The sequence below is a fragment of the Cebus imitator genome, unplaced genomic scaffold (genome assembly GCF_001604975.1).
Source record: "Cebus imitator isolate Cc_AM_T3 unplaced genomic scaffold, Cebus_imitator-1.0 Scaffold627, whole genome shotgun sequence".
In the NCBI taxonomy this organism is placed as follows: Eukaryota; Metazoa; Chordata; class Mammalia; order Primates; family Cebidae; genus Cebus; species Cebus imitator.
This window is the reverse complement of record NW_016107942.1, coordinates 569,551-587,699: the sequence shown is the minus strand read 5'-3', so window position 1 is coordinate 587,699 and position 18,149 is coordinate 569,551. Positions and strand designations below refer to the sequence as shown.

General features: G+C 41.8%; 1 protein-coding gene across 12 annotated transcripts in view; it reads right to left on the bottom strand.

Moving 5' to 3' along the window:
- The window catches only part of FAM120B (family with sequence similarity 120B), a 111,982-nt gene that overhangs the window by 58,924 nt on the left and 34,909 nt on the right, over positions 1 to 18,149 (bottom strand). For all 12 annotated transcript variants that reach the window (XR_001821314.2, XM_037734488.1, XM_017517314.2 and 9 more), the window contains 2 exons: positions 16,883 to 16,984; positions 6,415 to 6,587 (listed from right to left, as the gene is read on the bottom strand). Coding sequence is in view for 11 of the 12 variants with exons in the window: in XM_037734488.1 (XP_037590416.1) it covers positions 6,415 to 6,587; positions 16,883 to 16,984 (275 nt within the window). In the remaining variant the exon portion in view is untranslated. The remainder of the gene's footprint in view (positions 1 to 6,414; positions 6,588 to 16,882; positions 16,985 to 18,149) is intronic.

The window sequence follows — 18,149 nt, the reverse complement described above, 5'->3', positions numbered from 1 at the left end:
GGGTCTATTCTTGTCTGCCTATCTTAATTCAGAAAGATAGTCTTCAAGCTCTCAGTTTCTTTCCTCTGCTTGGTCTATTCTGCTATTGATACTTGTGATTGCACTACGAAGTTCTCATGTTGTTTTTCAGCTCCATTAAGTTGGTGTTGTTCCTCTTTAAACTGGCTATTACGGCTATCAGCTCCTGTAGTTTTATCATATTTCTTAGCTTCTTTGCATTAGATTACAAGATGCTTTTTTAGCTCAGCAAAGTTCATTATTACCCACCTTCTGAAGCCTACTTCTGGCAATTCAGGCATTTTAGCCTCAGCCAGTTCTGTGCCTTTGCTGGAGAGGTGTTGCAGTCATTTGGAGAAATGACTGAGAAAAGGCACTCTGGCTTTTTCAATTTTCAGCATTTTTGCATTGATTCTGTCTCATCTTTATAGCCTTATCTACCTTTGATCTTTCAGGTCTCTAACCCTAACCCTAAATCTAACTTTTGAATGAGGTTCTTGTGGGTTCTTTTTTGTTGATGCTGTTGCTGTTTTGTTTTTCTTTTTAACAATCAGGCCATTCTACTGTAGGGCTGTTGCAGTTTGCTGGGGGTCCGTTCTAGATGCCAGCTGCCTCAGTTTCTCCCATACTTGGAGGTATCACCAGTGAACACTGTGAAACAGCAAAGATGTCAGCCAGCTCCTTCCTCTAGAAGCTCTATCCTATGGGGTTACTGACCTGTTGCTGGCCTACACCCGCCTGTAGGAGGTGGCTAGAGACCCCTATTGGGAAGACTCACCTAGTCAGGAGGAATGGGATCAGGGATCCACCCAAAGAAGCAGTCTGGCTGCTTTCTGGTAGAGCTGATGTACTGCCCTGGAGGTGGGGGACCATTCCTTGTCCAGAATGGCTGTATTCTCCGAAGCTGGCAGACTGGAGCAGGCATGTTGACTGAATTGCAGAGATGATGGCTTTCCCTCTTCCTGGGAACTTGGACCCATCTAAAGTGGAATCCAACCCACTGCCATTGGCTGGCTGGGATTCTAAGCCAGTGGGTCTTAGCTTGTTAGGTACCAAGGAAGTGGGGCCCACAGAATGATGCTGTTTGTGTCCCTGAACTTAGCCCCCTTCCTAGGAGTATGCACAAACAGACTTTTTGTCTGCCAGGGAACCCAGGGCTACAGTATGTAAAACTCTTGGGTCAGTGTGTGCCTGAGTGGTTGCTCTGCTGAGACTCCACATAGCTCTGTGTCTTGGACCCATGGCCCTGGTGGCATGGGCTCATGAAGGGATCTGATACACATGTTGCAAAGATCCATGGGAGAAGCATGGTGTCTCAGGTGAAGTCGTACAATCACTCATGGCTTCCCCTAGATGGGGGCAGGGGTTCCTCTGGCTCCATGTTGTTCCCAGATGGGGCATTGCCCTCCATCCCTGCTTTTCTTCATTCTTTGTGGGTTGTTTGCCTAGTAAGTCCCAATGTGAAAATCTGAGTATTTCAGTCGAAGGTGCTGAACTCACTTGCCCTTTTCATTCCTCTCTGTGAGTGCCATGGACTGCAGCTGCATCTCATCACCATCTTGGATTCATCTCCTCTCTTTTTTTTTTTTTGAGATGGAGTTTCGCTCTTGTTACCCAGGCTGGAGTGCAATGGCGCGATCTCGGCTCACCGCAACCTCCACCTCCTGGGTTCAGGCAATTCTCCTGCCTCAGCCTCCTGAGCAGCTGGGATTACAGGCACGTGCCACCATTACCAGCTAATTTTTTGTATTTTTAGTAGAGACGGGGTTTCACCGTGTTGACCAGGATGGTCTCAATCTCTTGACCTCGTGATCCACCCGCCTCGGCCTCCCAAAGTGCTGGGATTACAAGCGTGAGCCGCCACGCCCAGCCCTCCTCTCTTTTTATATCTACATATTAAATAATTCCTGCCGTCCTATATCAATTTATGATCTGCTATGTCTTCAGCAAATAAAGAAGTAATCTACTCAAAACAGTAATGTGAAAACTAAGGTTTACACTGGTACATGTGAAATGAATAACGAAGCAATAAAACCTCTAAGCACTACTTAACTGTATCACAGCTTACAAAACGCACAATGTAGAGCAAACTATAGAATGGGCAGAACAAAGAGGACATTTCGAAAGAAAAAATCAATCCAAGGTTCCCTTGGGATGTAATTCTACGATAAAAGTACATTTCTTAAAGACAATCAATAATTTGTAAAGTAAATTCAGGTTTGAAAAAAAGAATTATATAATTTTCTATTCCAGGTAAGTAAACATTGAATGGCTTTGTTTTTTTTGTTTTTTTTTCTACAGAGTCTCCCTTTATGGGAGTCTAACATGATTATTCATAAAGGGGGGAATCATTATTCATGATTATGCATGTTCTGGGTGGTCCCCTGCATGCACATGTGCTATTATTGGGCATGCTAGTACATACATGGCATGTATCATTAGCATCTTAAATCTCTACCCAGGGGTGTTTTTTTTGTTTTGGTTTGTTTGTTTTTCTCCTTTCAATTATTTTCATTTTTGTTTCATATATCTTAGGGCTACGATTTTTGGTCCACATATTTATAATTTTTACATCTTCTGGATTAATGTATGCTTTTATTATGTAATGTCTTCCTTTAGAAACATTTTTTTGTCTTACATTTTGTTCAATACTCGTATGGCACTCCAGCGCTCTCTTTTTTTCTTTTTGGGAAAAAAGAGAGAAAAAAAGAAAGAAGGAAAGAAAGAAAGAAAAAAAATGAAAGAGAGAAAGAAAGAGGAAGAGAAAGAGGGAGAGAGAACAGGAGTTTTGCTTTATTGCCCAGGCTAGAATGCAGTCTAAAAATGGGTATTGAAAACCTCTTTTATGCCAATAATTGTGCTTAACAATGGAGACAGGAAGGAATAAGGGAGGAAAATAACAAACAAGCAGCCAACCAATATTTCATTTAAACCTGTGAAATGCTATGCAATTACTGAGGAGTGATTTACTTCCAGTTACGTAGTCACTTTTAGAGTAGGTGTGATGTGGTACTGATAAGAATGTATATTTTGCGGATTTGGGGTGGAGAGTTCTATAAATGTTTATTTAGTTTACTTGTTCCAGGTCTGAGTTCAAGTCCTGGGTATCCTTGTTAATTCTGTCTCATTGATCTGTCTAATACTGACAATGTGATGTTAAAGTCTCCCACTATTGTTGTGTGGGAGTCTAAGTCTCTTTGTAAGTCATTAAGAACTTGCCTTATGTATCTGGGTGGTCCTGTACTGGGTGTGTATATTTATGATCGTTAGTTATTCTTGTTGCATTGATCCTTTTGCCATTATGTAATGACCTTCTTTGCCTCTTTTGATGTTTGTCGCTTTAAAGTCTATTTTATCAGAGACTAGGATTGCAACTACTGCTCTTTTTTTTCACTCTCCATTTGGCTGGTAAATCTTCCTCCATCCCTTTGTTTTGAGTCTTTGTGTATCCTTGCATGTGAGATGGGTCTGGATGCAGCATACCGATGGGTTTTGGCTTTTTGTCCAATTTGCCTGTCTGTGTCTTTTGGTTGGGGCATTTAGTCAATTTAAATTTAGGATTAATAATAATATCTGTGAGTTTAATACTGCCATTTCATGCTAGCCGGCTGTTTTGCCCATTAGCTGATGTAGGTGCTTCATTATGTTGCTCTTTACCTTTTGGAATATTTTTGGAATGGCTGATACTGGTTGTTCCTATGTGTAGGGCTTCTTTCAGAAGCTCTTGTAAAGCAGGCCTGGTGGTGATGAAATCTCTGAGTACTTGCTTGTTCACAAAAAATTTTATTTTTCCTTCACTTATGAAGCTTAGTTTGGCTGGATATGAAATTCTGGGTTGAAAGTTCCTTAAGGATGTTGAATATTGCCCCCCACTCTCTTCTGGCTTGTAGAGTTTCTGCTGAGAGATCTGCTGTGAGTCTGATATGCTTCCCTTTGTGGGTAACCCAATCTTTCTCTCTGGCTGCCCTTAGCATTTTCTCCTTCATTTCAACCCTGGTGAATCTGACAATTATGTGCCTTGGGGTTGATCTTCTTGAGGAATGTCTTTGTGGTGTTCTCTGTATTACCTGGAGTTGAATATTGTCCTGCCTTGTTAGGTTGGGAAAGTTTTACTGAATAATATCCTGAATATTTTCCAGCTTGGATTCATTCTCTTCGTCACATTCAGGTACACCTATCAAACGTAGATTAGGTCTTTTCACATAGTCCTATATTTCTTGGGGACTTTGCTCATTCCTTTTTACCCTTTTTTCTCTAATCTTGTCTTCTCATTTTATTTCATTGAGTTGGTCTTTGACCTCTGATATCCTTTCTTCTGCTTGATCGATTCGACTGTTAACACTTGTGCATACTTCGCAAAGTTCTCGTATTGTGTTTTTCAGCTCCATTAATTCACTTATATTCCTCTCTAAATTGTCTATTCTTGTTAGCATTTCGTCAAACCTTTTTTCAAGGTTCTTAGTTTCTTTGCATTGGGTTAGAACATGTTGTTTTGGCTCCCAGAAGTTTCTTACTAGCCACCTTCTGAAGCCTGATTCTGACAATTCATCACACTCATTCTGCATCAGGCCTTGTTCACTTGCTGATGAGGAACTGTGATCTCCTGAAGGAGGAGAGGCATCCTGGTTTCGGATGTTTTCAGCCTTTTTGTGCTGGTTTCTTCCCATCTTTGTGGATTTATCCACCTGTCGTCTTTGTAATTGCTGACTTTCAGACTGGGTCTCTGAGTGGACAACCAGCTTGTTGGTGGTGATGTTATTTCTGTTTCTTTGTTTTCCTTCAGCAGACGCCCCTCCCCCACAGAGCTGGACCTTCCCAGGTTCAGCTGTGTTAGCTGTGAAGCTCTCCACAGTCAGCATTTCCAATTGCTGTTTTTCTGTGTCAGTGGGACCAGCCGAGCCCGATCGCCTGGCTTCTTGCCTCGGAGCCCCCTTTTTTTCTTTTCCTAGTTGAATGGTCGATTCTCTCCCGGGTGCCCCAGTCGCCTGCCAAAAAGGCGCCGGGATCTACGCAATTTCCCATGTGGCAACCACGCTGGCTGAAACAGCAGCGCTGAGATTCGTGGCGCTTTTCTGCCGGGGAATCTCCTGGTCTGGCTCCCGGCTTCAGTCCCCCTTTCAATCAGTTGAATGGGCGACTCTGCCTTCCCAGAGCTCAAAATGCCAACTAAGAGAGCACCCAGTCCCGCATACTCCGCGCTGAGAACCGCCGCGCCAGGTTGCCGGCCAAAAGAGTCACACTGGCGACCCATGGGGCTCCTCCACTGGGAATCTCCTGGTCCGTAGGCAACAAAAATTCGTCTGGAAGTCTGGCGTCCACTCACTCCCTGCGCCTTCACTGGGAGCTGCAATCCTGAGCTGCTGCTAGTCAGCCATCTTGGATCCCTCTCCTGTTTTTTTGAATGGCTTTGTCAATGCAGACCTACCATATAGGGAGGTCAGAGAAGCTAAGAAGGTGGCTTGAAGGAGTGAAGAGTGCTTATGAGACATCTCGACAGCCTGAAGAAGTACACTTTGTGAACAGTGGGGCGAAAATCATCTTAAATCACAGAGCTAGGGAGGGAAGTGGGCAGGAGCAATGCAGAGAAAGAGGAGCTGGAAAATGGGAACATTCTCCACTGTTATTTTACTAAAGGTGTCCAAACACTATCATGAATGTAGAAAACTATTAAAAAGGTGAATCTTTTAACTGAATTTTATGATTTTCACATATAAACTAGGTATAAAGCTAATGCAAAAAAAAAAAAAAAGTTCACCTTGTTGAGTGAGCCTAAAATGAAGGAACTAGCACTGCAATCCCTAGCTCAGCAGGATGGGAGGACATAAATCATGAAGGTCACGACACCACCAGCTGACATCGCCCCAACAGCCCTTGGCCAGCAGTACTATGATTATCTCATTTTCAGAATAGAAAATGAAGGCATATAACCAATAAATATCTGCTGGATGCTGGAATGAAATTGACTTAGGAAAAAGCTGAAGTAATCCGGCCAGAGGCGAAGAGCTACTAAGGGAGAAGCTGGGTCTCTAGCCAGGTCCTTTCTCACCTTGACACTAAAACCCAGAAACAAGAACCACCATCCAAACAATGGCACAAGGACAGGGGAGGTACACCATGATCCACAAAGTCCGAGAATGTTTAGTAAAAGCCAAAGCAGCCTCCATCACCTGCAAGATTTCCTAAGTCTCTAATACTCTATGTGCAGTACAATCTCTACGGCTGATGTAGTGACAGAGTTTCTCCAACGTATTTCGCCGTACAATCTTTTTATTTTTAGAGCACCTCAAAGAACTAATAATGTTCCATGGAACAGACATTGGAAAAAGATGATCTGGGACACCAGCCATGGCAATATCCCACACACTGCCTCTCATGAAGAGCAGGCTGCAGTGACTGGAACGGGCAGCTGGACATTACCTGGACAAAGAGGTAGATCAAGAGGCAGCACAAAGCTTGGAACGGGCTTTCGACGGCCTGCAGTTCTTCTCTTGAGGAGGCAAGGTTGAAACAAGCTAGGAGTGTGTCCAAGCGCCGAACCTGTATTTCTGGCTCTTGGTTCAGCCATAGTATTCTCAAACTAGGCGTTCCCCCTAGTTAAGAAAAAAAGTCCGTTAACTATTGTTCTTTGCAGCAGCGAGTTATAATATGCTTCTTGTAGAAATACAGTAAAATGAAACAAATCTCTTCCCTTCCCGGTGTAAAAGGAACTAAAAAGTAAACACCATCAGAGATTCCTATTTTAAAAAGAAAACCCAAGCCTAACAGGCTGGCATACAGACATTTCATTGAAAACACTCCTTCTTTAATGGCTAAAGGGATACTGTACTTTCTACTGTTAAGAATGCTTTCAGAACATCTCTCAAATGTGCTGTCTCAAGGCTGTAACAAGGAACTGCCGCCTTGCTGTATCACAGCTATGATGGAGCACTTGAATAAAATGCCATCCACCTACCCCTTTAGTTTGCTCTCTTACTCTTCAAATTAAGGGTTTTCAACCTTTCATGTGGAAAAGAATCAACTGTAGAGATTGTTAAAACAAATGCATTTTCCTGGGATCTACATGCAAAAGCTCTGATTTGACTGGACAGGTATGGGTGCCTGGAAGTTTGCATTTTAACTCAGAAGACTTGTATGCAGGAGACTCAGAAGACTGTAGACCTCAGGTTTTGAAAGTACTTTTCTGAAACTATTAAACAAACAGAAATTCCTAAAATGTAATTTTTAGTGTTTCACTTCTACATTTTATATATGTTTAAATTATTAAAATCAAAAGGAAAAAAACCCTTACTCATGTACTTAAACCATGACAAATGATGAAAACTCACACAGAGCTGCAGATGCAGGCACAGCTCTGCTTCTATGCTCTGACAAACAGAAAGGTGCTGTGTCTAAGGTCAGACTTGTTAATCTGTGACTGGCGACATGTCCTCCCTTGCTATCCACAGCTGTGATTTTCTCTGAGGGCCAACTGGCTATAAAATATAAGCTAAAAGCTCAAGGCTGGCTGGGATCTAGATGTCCCTCTTGTTTAATAAGAAAACAGAACCTACCAGCCAAATGGCATCAGAGTCAAATGACCCAAAAAATGAATTCTTCTCTTTCTTGTCTTACGTCTCCCACAACAGCATTGACTATTCTCTGTGGTATATTTCTCGCCATCAGAAGTGAAACAACTCAACAAAAGTCACTTGCATTTCCAAAATGGCTGAAGTATTCCCCTCCACCTGAAAAGCTCTTTCATTATTTATTTTAGAGAGAGAAAAAACATCATTTTTCTCTTAAGAGAAAGAAAATGCTAAAGATAATTAGCAAAACAAAACAACCCTATGGCACTAGTGCTTAAGATAGAGATGAGTCCAAGACACTCACAAGTATCAGTTATTACTTCTTAGAAACATACCTTCAGGAAAATAATCAACTCAGGCAATGTGCGCAGCCTCAGGACAAACCCAGCTCCTCCTGTTTTTTTATGCAACCAATGAACTAAGAAGGGCTTTCGTATTTTTAAATGGTTGAAAAAAAATCAAAGTAAAAATGGTATTTCATGATCCAAGAAAACCACATGCAATTCCAATTCCAGTGTCTGAGACAGAGGTTTTCTTGGAATGCCACCATGTTTGTGCATGTCACTATTGTCCATGGCTCCTTTCCCACTTTAATGACCGACTTAGTAAGAGAGACCATGTAGGCTGTAAAGCCTGAAATATTTTCTACATTACCCTTCACAGAAGTTTACTAGCCTCTGATCTAAGGTAAATAATGAATCTTCTATTATCATAGTTATTTCAAATACACTAGAGATTTTGAAAAACATTTTTTACTACAATTCAGACATTGTAAAATTTTTTAAATAGGAAAGCCTAAAGAAGAAAATAAAAACAATCTATAATCCTACCACCCAGCTATAACCATATTTTGAAATAAAAGTTTCTAGTCCTTTTTAAATGTGTATAAGGCATTTATGAACATGGCTGAAAGGTCATGTCCCCATCAGAGTGCATAGAGATGGAGAGTGGAAAGACTTTACCTGTGTTTCACTGCTTACACATGAAAACTTAATACCAAAAAAAAAAAAAAAGATTAATTAAATATATTTAGTAGAACCCAGTATAGCCATGTGCCACAAAACTTCATTTTGGTCAATGACAGATTTCATATACACTGGTGGTCCCGTAAGATCATGATACCATATATATATATATTTTTTGAGCCAGAGTCTCGCTCTGTTGCCAGGCGCCAGGCTGGAGTGCAGTGGCGCAGTCTCGGCTCACTGCAACTTCCACCTCCCACGTTCAAGCAATTCTCCTGCCTCAGCCTCCCGAGTAGCTGGGACTACAGGCGTGCGCCACCACGCCCAGCTAATTTTTTTGCATTTTTAGTAGAGATGGGGTTTCACTATGTTGGCCAGGGTGGTCTCGATCTCCTGACCTCATGATCCGCCTGTCTCAGGCTCCCAAAGTGCTGGGATCACAGGCGTGAGCCACTGCACCCAGCCAATACCATATTTTTACTCTACCTTTTCTATATTTAGGAATGTTTACATACACAAATGCTTGCCACTGTGTTACAGCTGCTTACAGTATTCAGCAGTCATATGCTTCACAGGTTTGTAGCCCGGAGCCATAAGCCATACCATTTAGATTTGTGAAAGTACATTCTATGATGTTCTCACAAAAAGAGAATCACCTGGCGACACATTTCTCAGAACTTATCACTGTGGTTAAGCAATGCAGTACTGTCTAGTGGAAGTGATAAATGAGAGACTTCCTGAATGCACAATTAGGAACAGTGTTTACTTGTGTCCTCTGTTATTCATTCCCTACAGGTTCAGACTCCCTGAGATGGGCTTAGAATAAGAGATTTCCAGGTATCTGTCTAATAAAAGGAAGGAAGAAACACAAAACCCATCAATTGTTTACCAACATTTTTCCTATCATATTGTCACAAAGTTTCTATGAAGGCTGAGAACGGACGCTCCATTCATATACAGTGATACATACAATTCTAGTGTATGTATTCTCCTACTTCCAGTGGTCCCACATGAAAGATGAACAGTTGCTATCTTAAAAGAGCTTGCAAAAGAAGGTTGTGCACATATTAGAAGAGTGCAAAGGTTTTATTACATGAGTTCTTTGTCTTTTTTTGGAGATAGGGTCTCGCTATGTTGCCTAGGCTGGTCTTGAACACCTGGCCTCAAGTGATCCTCCTGCCTTGGCCTCCCAAAGAGCTGGGATTATAGGCATGAGCCCCCATGCCTGGCCTGTTAAGAGTTCTGAAGGTGAAAGAGAGTAACAAACAAATTGGGGCAGGGCACTAATAAATTTTCATGGAAGAGACTGGTGGGAACATAGGGCTGGACTTTGCTGGATAAAGGACATTTACAAACAAAACTTATTCTGGGATTGAAGGGAGGTAACAACAGAGAGTGATAAAAGCCTTCCAGCCTTCCTGCCCTCTATCAAAGAATCCAACCAATCACATGCCAGGCACCACAGGAGGTGCTGGAGATACAGGGAAGCGACTCACTGTCTGTCCTGTGGGCGCATTCACAATCAGTGGATCACACAGACACTAACCAAATACACTCATGTCCAACTATCAAGTGTAGAGCAGAGAGCTCCAGCTGCAGGGCAGAGGCATCATGTGAAGACACTTGAGCTGAGATTTGAAGAAGGGGCAGAAATAAAGATGAGGGAGGAAAAGGGGAAGCTCAAGGAAGGGAAATGTCCTAAGTGCAGTGGGAAGACACTGGAGGGGAAGCCCAAAGGAAGGCCACCGTCAAGTCTTGATGGGGGGAGGGGCGTCTGCCATTACTGAGGCTTGAGTGGGCGGTTTTCCCCTGACAGTGCTAAAGTGCTAAAGAGGCCAGGAAGTTAGGACCGGCAGGAACTCATCACAGTGTGGCAAAGGGTCTGTGGCCAGACTGCCTCTCTAGATTCCCCCTCACTGGGCAGGGCATCTCTGAAAGAAAGGCAGAAGCCCCAGTCAGGGACTTATAGATAAAACTCCCATCTTCCTGGGACACAGCATCTAGGGGAAAGGGTAGCTGTGGGCGCAACTACAGCAGATTTAAACATTCCTGCCTGCCGGTTCTGCAGAGAGCAGCTAATCCTGGCAAGGAGGATTCTCCCAGCACAGCGCCTGAGCTCTGCTAAGCCTCTGCTTAGCAGAGGGATAGACTGCCTACTCAGGTGGGTCCCTGACCCCCATGTCTTCTGACTGGGATTGACCTCCCAGCAGGGGTTGACAGACACCTCATAGAGAACTCTGGCTGGCATCGGGTTGATGTCCCTCTGGAAAGAAGCTTCCAGAGGAAGGAGCAGGCAGCAATAGTTGCTTTTCTGCAGCCTTCGCTGGTGATACTTGGGCAAGCAGGGTGTGGAGTGAACCTCCAAGCAAACTGCAGCAGACCTGCAGAAGAGGGGCCTGTTAGAAGGAAAACTAACAAATGGTAACAACATCAATATCAACAAAAAGGATCCCCAAATAAAGACCCCATCCAAAGGTCATCAGCCTTAAATATCAAAGGTAGATAAATCCACAAAGATGAGGAAAAACCAGCGCAAAAATGCTAAAAATTGCAAAAACCAGAATGCCTCTTCTCCAAATGATCACAACTCCTCTCCAGCAAGGGCACAAAACTGGATGGAAAGAATGAGTTTCTTGAACTGACAGAAGTAGGCTTCAGAAGGTAAGTAATAACAAACTCCTCTGAGCTAAAGAAGAATGTTCTAACCCAATGCAAGGAAGCTAAGAACCTTGATTAAAGTTTACAGAAACTGCTAACTAGAACAACCAGTTTAGAGAAGAACATAAATGACCTGATGGAGCTGAAAAACATAGCACGAAAACTTCATGAAGCATACACAAGTATCAATAGCGGAATCGATCAAACAGAAGAAAGGATATCATAGATTGAAGATCAACTTACTGAAATAAGGCGTGAAGACAAGATTAGAGAAAAAGGAATGAAAAGAATTGAACAAAGCCTCCAAGAAATGTGGGACTATGTGAAAAGACCAAATCTATGATTGACTGGTGTACCTGAAAGAAATGGAGAGAATAGAACCAAGTTGGAAAACACACTTCAGGATACTATCCAGGAAAACTTCCCCAACCAGCCAGACAGGCCAACATTCAAATTCAGGAAATACAGCGAACACCATTACGATACTCCTCAAGAAGAGCAACCCAAAGACACGTAATTGTCAGATTCTCCAAGACTGAAACGAAAGAAAAAATGTTAAGGGCAGTCAGAAAGAAAGGTCAGGTTACTCACAAAGGGAAGCCCATCAGACTAACAACAGTGGATCTCTCTGCAGAAACCCTACAAGCCAAAAAAGAGTGAGAGCTGGGGAGACAATATCCAACATTCTTAAAGAAAAGAATTTTCAACCCAGAATTTCATATCCAGCCACACTAAGTTTCCTAAGTGAAGGAGAAATAAAATCCTTTATTGACAAGCAAATGCTGAGGGAGTCTGTCACCACCAGGCTTGCCTTACAAGAGCTCCTGAAGGAAGCACCAAATATGGGAAGGAAAAACCAGTATCAGCCACTGTAAAAAACACACCAAAATATAAAGACCAACACCACTATGAAGAAACTGTATCAACTAATATGAAAAATAAGCAGCTAGCATCATGATGACAGAAACAAATTAGTACATAACAGTAATAACCTTAAATGTAAATGGGTTAAATACCCCAATTAAAAGACTAGTAAATTGGATAAATAGTCAAGACTCATTGGTGTGCTGTATTCAGGAGACCCAGTTCACATGCAAAGACACACATAGGCTCAAAATAAAGGGATGGAGAAATATTTACCAAGCAAATAGACAGCAAAAAAAGGCAGGGGTTGTAATCCTAGTCTCTGATAACACAGACTTTAAACCAACAAAGATCAAAAAAGACAAAGAAGGGTATTACACAATGGTAAAGGGAACAATGCAACAAGAAGAGCTAACTATCCTAAATATATATGCAGCAAATACAGGAGCACCCAGATTCATAAAGCAAGTTCTTAGAGACCTACAGAGACTTAAGACTCCCACACAATAATAGTGGGAGACTTTAATACCCATTGTCAATATTAGGTCAACAAGACAGAAAATTAACAAGGATATTTGGGACTTGAATTCAGCTCTGGACCAAGCAAACCTAATAGACATCTAGAGAACTTTCCACCCCAAATCAATAGAATATACATTCTTCTCAGTACCATATAGCACTTATTCTAAAATCGACCACATAACTGGAAGTAAAACATTCCTAAGCAAATGCAAAATAATGGAAATCATAACAAATAGTCTCTCAGACCACAGTGCAATCAAATTAGAACTCAGGATTAGTAAACTCACTGAAAACCACATAACTACATGGAAACCGAACAGCCTGATACTGAATGACTACTGGGTAAATAACAAAATTAAGGCAGAAATAAAGAAGTTCTTTGAAACCAATGAGAACAAAGAGACAATGTACCAGAATCTCTGGGACACAACTAAAGCAGTGTTAAGAGGGAAATTTATAGCACTAAATGCCCACATCAGAAATCAGGAAAGATCTGAAATTGACACTCTTAATGTCACAATTAAAAGAATGAGAGAAGCAAGGGCAAAAAAATTCAAAAGCTGGCAGAAGACAAGAAGTAACTAAGATCAGAGCAGAACTGAAGGAGATAGAAACATGAAAAACCCTTCAAAAACTTAATGAATCCAGGAGCTGGTGTTTTGAAAAGATTAACAAAATAGACCACTAGCCAAACTAACAAATTAGATCAGAGAGAAGAATCAAATAGACACAATAAAAAATGATAAAGGGGATATCACCACTGATCCCACAGAAATACAAACTACTATCAGAGAATACTAACAGCTCCACGCTAGAATATCTAGAAAAAATGGATAAATTCCTGGACACATACACCCTCCCAAGACTAAACCAGGAAGAAGTCGAATCCCTGAATAGACCAATAACGAGTTGTGAAATTGAGGCAATAATTAATAGCCTACCAACGAAAAACAGCCCAGGACCACATGGATTCACAGCCGAATCTATGAGGTACAAAGAGGAGCTGATACCATTCCTTCTGAAACTATTCCAAACAATAGAAAAAGAGGGACTCCTCCCTAATTCATTTGATGAGGCCAGCATCATCCTGATACCAAAACCCAGCAGAGACGCAACAAAAAACAAAAATTTCAGGCCAATATCCCTGATGAACATCAATGTGAAAATCCTCAATAAAATACTGGCAAATAGAATTTAGCAGCACATTAAAAAGCTCATCCACCACGATCAAGTCAGCTTCATCCCTGGGATCCAAGGCTGATTCAACATACACAAATCAACAAACGTAATCCATCACATAAACAGAACCAATGACAAAAACCATATGATTATCTCAAAAGAGGCAGAAAAGACCTTCAATAAAATTCAATACCCCTTCATGCTAAAAACTCTCAATAACCTGGGTACTGATGGAACATATCTCAAAGTAACAAGAGCTATTTATAACAAACCCAGAGCTAGTATCACACTGAATGGGCAAAAGCTAGAAGCATTCCCTTTGAAAATCAGCACAAGACAAGGATGCCCTCTCTAATCACTCCTTTTCAATGTAGTATTGAAAGTTCTGGCCAGGGCAATCAGGCAAGAAAAAGATATAAAGGGTATTCAAATACGCAGAGAGGAAATGAAATTGTCTCTGTTTGCAGATGACATGACTGTATATTTAGAAAACCCCATCATCTCAGCCCACAAGCTTCTTAAGTTGATAAGAAACTTCAGCAAAGTCTCAGGATACAAAATCAATGTGCAAAAATCACAAGCATTCCTATACACCAATAACAGACAAACAGAGAGCCAAATCATGAGTGAACTCCCATTAACAACTGCTACACAGAGAATCCAATACCTAGGAATACAACTTACAAGGGACGTGAAGGACCTCTTCAAGGAGAACTACAGACCACTGCTCAAGGAAATGAGAGAACACAAACAAATGAAAAAACATTTCATCCTCATGGATAGCAAGAATCAATATTTTGAAAATGGCCATACTGCCCAAAGTAATTTATAGATTCAACGCTATTCCCATCAAGCTAGCATTGACTTTCTCCATAGAATTAGAAAAAACTACTTTAAATTTCATATGGAACCAAAAATCTCATATAGCCAAAACAATCCTAAGCAAAAACAAAGCTGGAGCAATCAGGCTACCTGACTTCAAACTAGACTACAAGGCTACCATAACCAAAACATCATGGTACTGATACCAAAACAGATATATAGACCAATGAAACAGAACAGAGGCCTCAGAAATAACACCACACACCTACAACCATCTGATCTTCGACAAACCTGACAAAAACAAGTAATAGGGAAAGGATTCCCTATTTAATAAATGGTGCTGGGGAAATTGGCTAGCCATATACAGAAAACAGAAACTGGACCCCTTTCTTACACCTTACACAAAAATTAACTCAAGATGGATTAAATATTTAAAGATAAAACCTAAAACCATAAAAACCCTAGAAGAAAACCTAGGCAATTCTATTCAGGATGTAGGCATGGGCAAATATTTCATGACTAAAACGCCAAAAGCAATAGTGACAAAAGGCAAAATTGACAAATGGGATCTAATTAAACTAAACAGCTTCTGTACAGCGAAAGAAACTATCATCAGAGTGGACAGGCAACCTACAAAATGGGAGAAAATTTTTGCAATCTATCCATCTGACAAAGGTCTAATTATCCAGGATCTACAAGAAGCTTAAACAAATTTACTAGAAAAAAAAAAAACATCAAAAAGTGGACAAAGCATATGAACAATATGAACAGACACTTCCCAAAAGAAGACATTTTTATGCAGCCAGTGAACATATGAAGAAAAGCTCATCGGTCACTAGAGAAGTGCAAATCAAAACCATAATGAGATACCATCTCACGCTAGTCTGAATGGCAATTATTAAAAAGTCGGGAAACAACAGATGCTGGAGAGGATGTGGAGAAATAGGAACGCTTTTACACTGTTGGTGGGAGTGTAAATTAGTTCAACCATTGTAGAAGACAGTGTGGCGACTCCTCAAGGATCTAGAACCAGAAATACCATTTGATCCAGCAATCCCATTACTAGGTATATACACAAAGAATTATAAATAATTCTACTATAAAGACAAATGCACACATATGTTTGCTGCAGCACTATTTGCAATAGCAAAGACTTGAAATCAACCCAAATGCCCATCAATGACAGACTGGATAAAGAAAATGTGGCACATACATACCATGGAATACTACGCAGCCATAAAAAAGAATTTTTTTTTTGCAGGAACATGGATGAAGCTGGAAACCATCATTCTCAGTAAACTAATACAGGAACAGAAAACCAAATACCACATGTTCTCACTCATAAGTGTGAGCTGAACAATGAGAACACATGGACATAAGAAGGGGAACATCACACACTGGGGCCTACTGGGGGATTGGGGTCAAGGGGAGGGACAGTAATAGGACAAATACCTAATCCATGCAGGGCTTGGACCATATATTGGGTTCTGCTTCTGGAAGGAGCTCCAGAAGGAGTCTTGCTTTGTCGCCCTGGCAGGAGTGCAATGGTATGATGTTGGCTCATTGCAATGTCTACCTCCCGGGTTCCAGCAATTCTCCTGCCTCAGCCTCCCAAGTAGCTGAGATTATAGGTGCCTGCCACTTAACTGTTTGTATGTAGAAACCTACCCCGACAGTTGTACATTCCTGACCTTTTCCAGATACTACAAACTCTGAGGAAGAAAGGCTGCTCTTTGCATATACTTCAGCTAATCTGTAGGTGGACTTTGTTTTTCCTTACCTCTCATTAAGATACTACCCATGAAAATATAACCATTTTTTCCAGATAAATAATCCTCCTTTATCTTCTCTTTCTGGTTCCAGAACTCATCAAAATACACTTTCAGTAGTGGGGAGAAAACAAGGTAGTTGATTCAAGCAGAATATTAAGAATCTATCCTGTTAAACTTCAGGGACATCTACCAAGCAATGACTAGATGTCAGGCGCTGGGACTGCGGCAGCAACAGGACCTGACCACGGCCACCCTCCATCTCTTCTCTTTCTCCACTGCTGTGGACCTGGAGCAGGGTGGATGGAGAAAGAGGCAGAGCACTGCCGCAGATGGTCCAGGGCAAACCCGCCACAGCGTCATCCTTCCTTTATTTTAGGACTTTATTAGATTGGATATATTAATCATGGGCCAAAGGTTTAAATGAAAACTAGTATTTGTGCAGTTCTGGTTAAACATGCTTTCCATAACTGATCCATTCTTAGAGTTTTATCACAGAATGGAAAGATCTGTGGTTCATTTAAAGAAAGGCTGTCTGTACCTGGAACGGTCATCTGCAGCGGCCTGACGAGGTCTGGGTGCCTCAGTGGGTTCCCCGGGTACACAAACCACTCCTTGACAGCCGGGCAGGTGCTGGCGACATCTAAGAAAGACAGTTGGGTCAGTAGATGTGTGAGTGCATGTGGCACTAGGCTCACAGTGTCACAGACCCAGCTCTGCCTAGGTGGCCAATTCAAAGTCCATAAATATGTGAGCTCTCAAATCCAAGGTGACTGAGTAACCCTAGTTATCCAACAATTAATTTATTATCCTCCAATACAAAGGTAATCTGTTCATTCCATCAAGAACCATAACCTCTGAAACTGACAAAATCCTCAGGATAATCTGGGTAAGTAAACAATAATATGGCAGAGAGAGTTTACCACGTTAATGACTGCTGCAATGTCCTTCCTCCCTACCCTCTCACACTGTTTAGAAAACACTACAAGAAAACTGCTGGAATTTGCCAATTAACATGGATACAGTTTTTTAAAGCAAGGCCAGATAAAGGCAGGGTGGGTGTAACTGAGGAATTCTGAAGTGAGGAGGTCAACACAGAACAGCTGCCTAAAGGGGAAGAGAAGAGGTGGTATCCCCCAAATGTCAAACATTCCAGCACAAATGTGATTGTCAGTCAGATGGCTGGTGAAGTTGGGCAGAGGGCTTCGATAAGGGACAGAGAGGTAGCGGGCTTGATCCAGGGCATGGGGGAAGCAGGCTTTGATGAAGAGAAGGAAAGAGGGGGCACTTTTCTATAAAAGAGCCGAGAAATAAAGTGGAGAGATGTTCCCATAATGAAGGACAAAAAGACAAAAACAGGAATCAAAAGATGAAGAAAGAGTATCAATCAAGGAAGTCCCACATGTATTTCACAGCAGTTCCAGCAGAAACAGGAACAAAAGAAATTTGCTAAATACAGGATAAAGAGAACATCTCAAAGCCTTCTAAAAGGAAAAAAAAAAAAAAAGTCAGCAAAGAAGGAACATGAATCACTCCAGAACTCGACTTTGCACTCGGCATTATCAGCACCTGTGATGCCACAGGACAGTGAGTGTGGCCGTGATGGAGCAGAGTCACTGAGCAGGGGACAGTGGGAGTGGTCATTCATCATGGGGCAGAGCACTGAGCAGGGGACAGTGGGAGTGGTCATGATGGGGCAGAGCACTGAGCAGGGGACAGTGGGGGTGGTCATGATGGAGCAGAGTCACTGAGCAGGGGACAGTGGGGGTGGTCATGATGGGGCAGAGCACTGAGCAGGGGACAGTGGG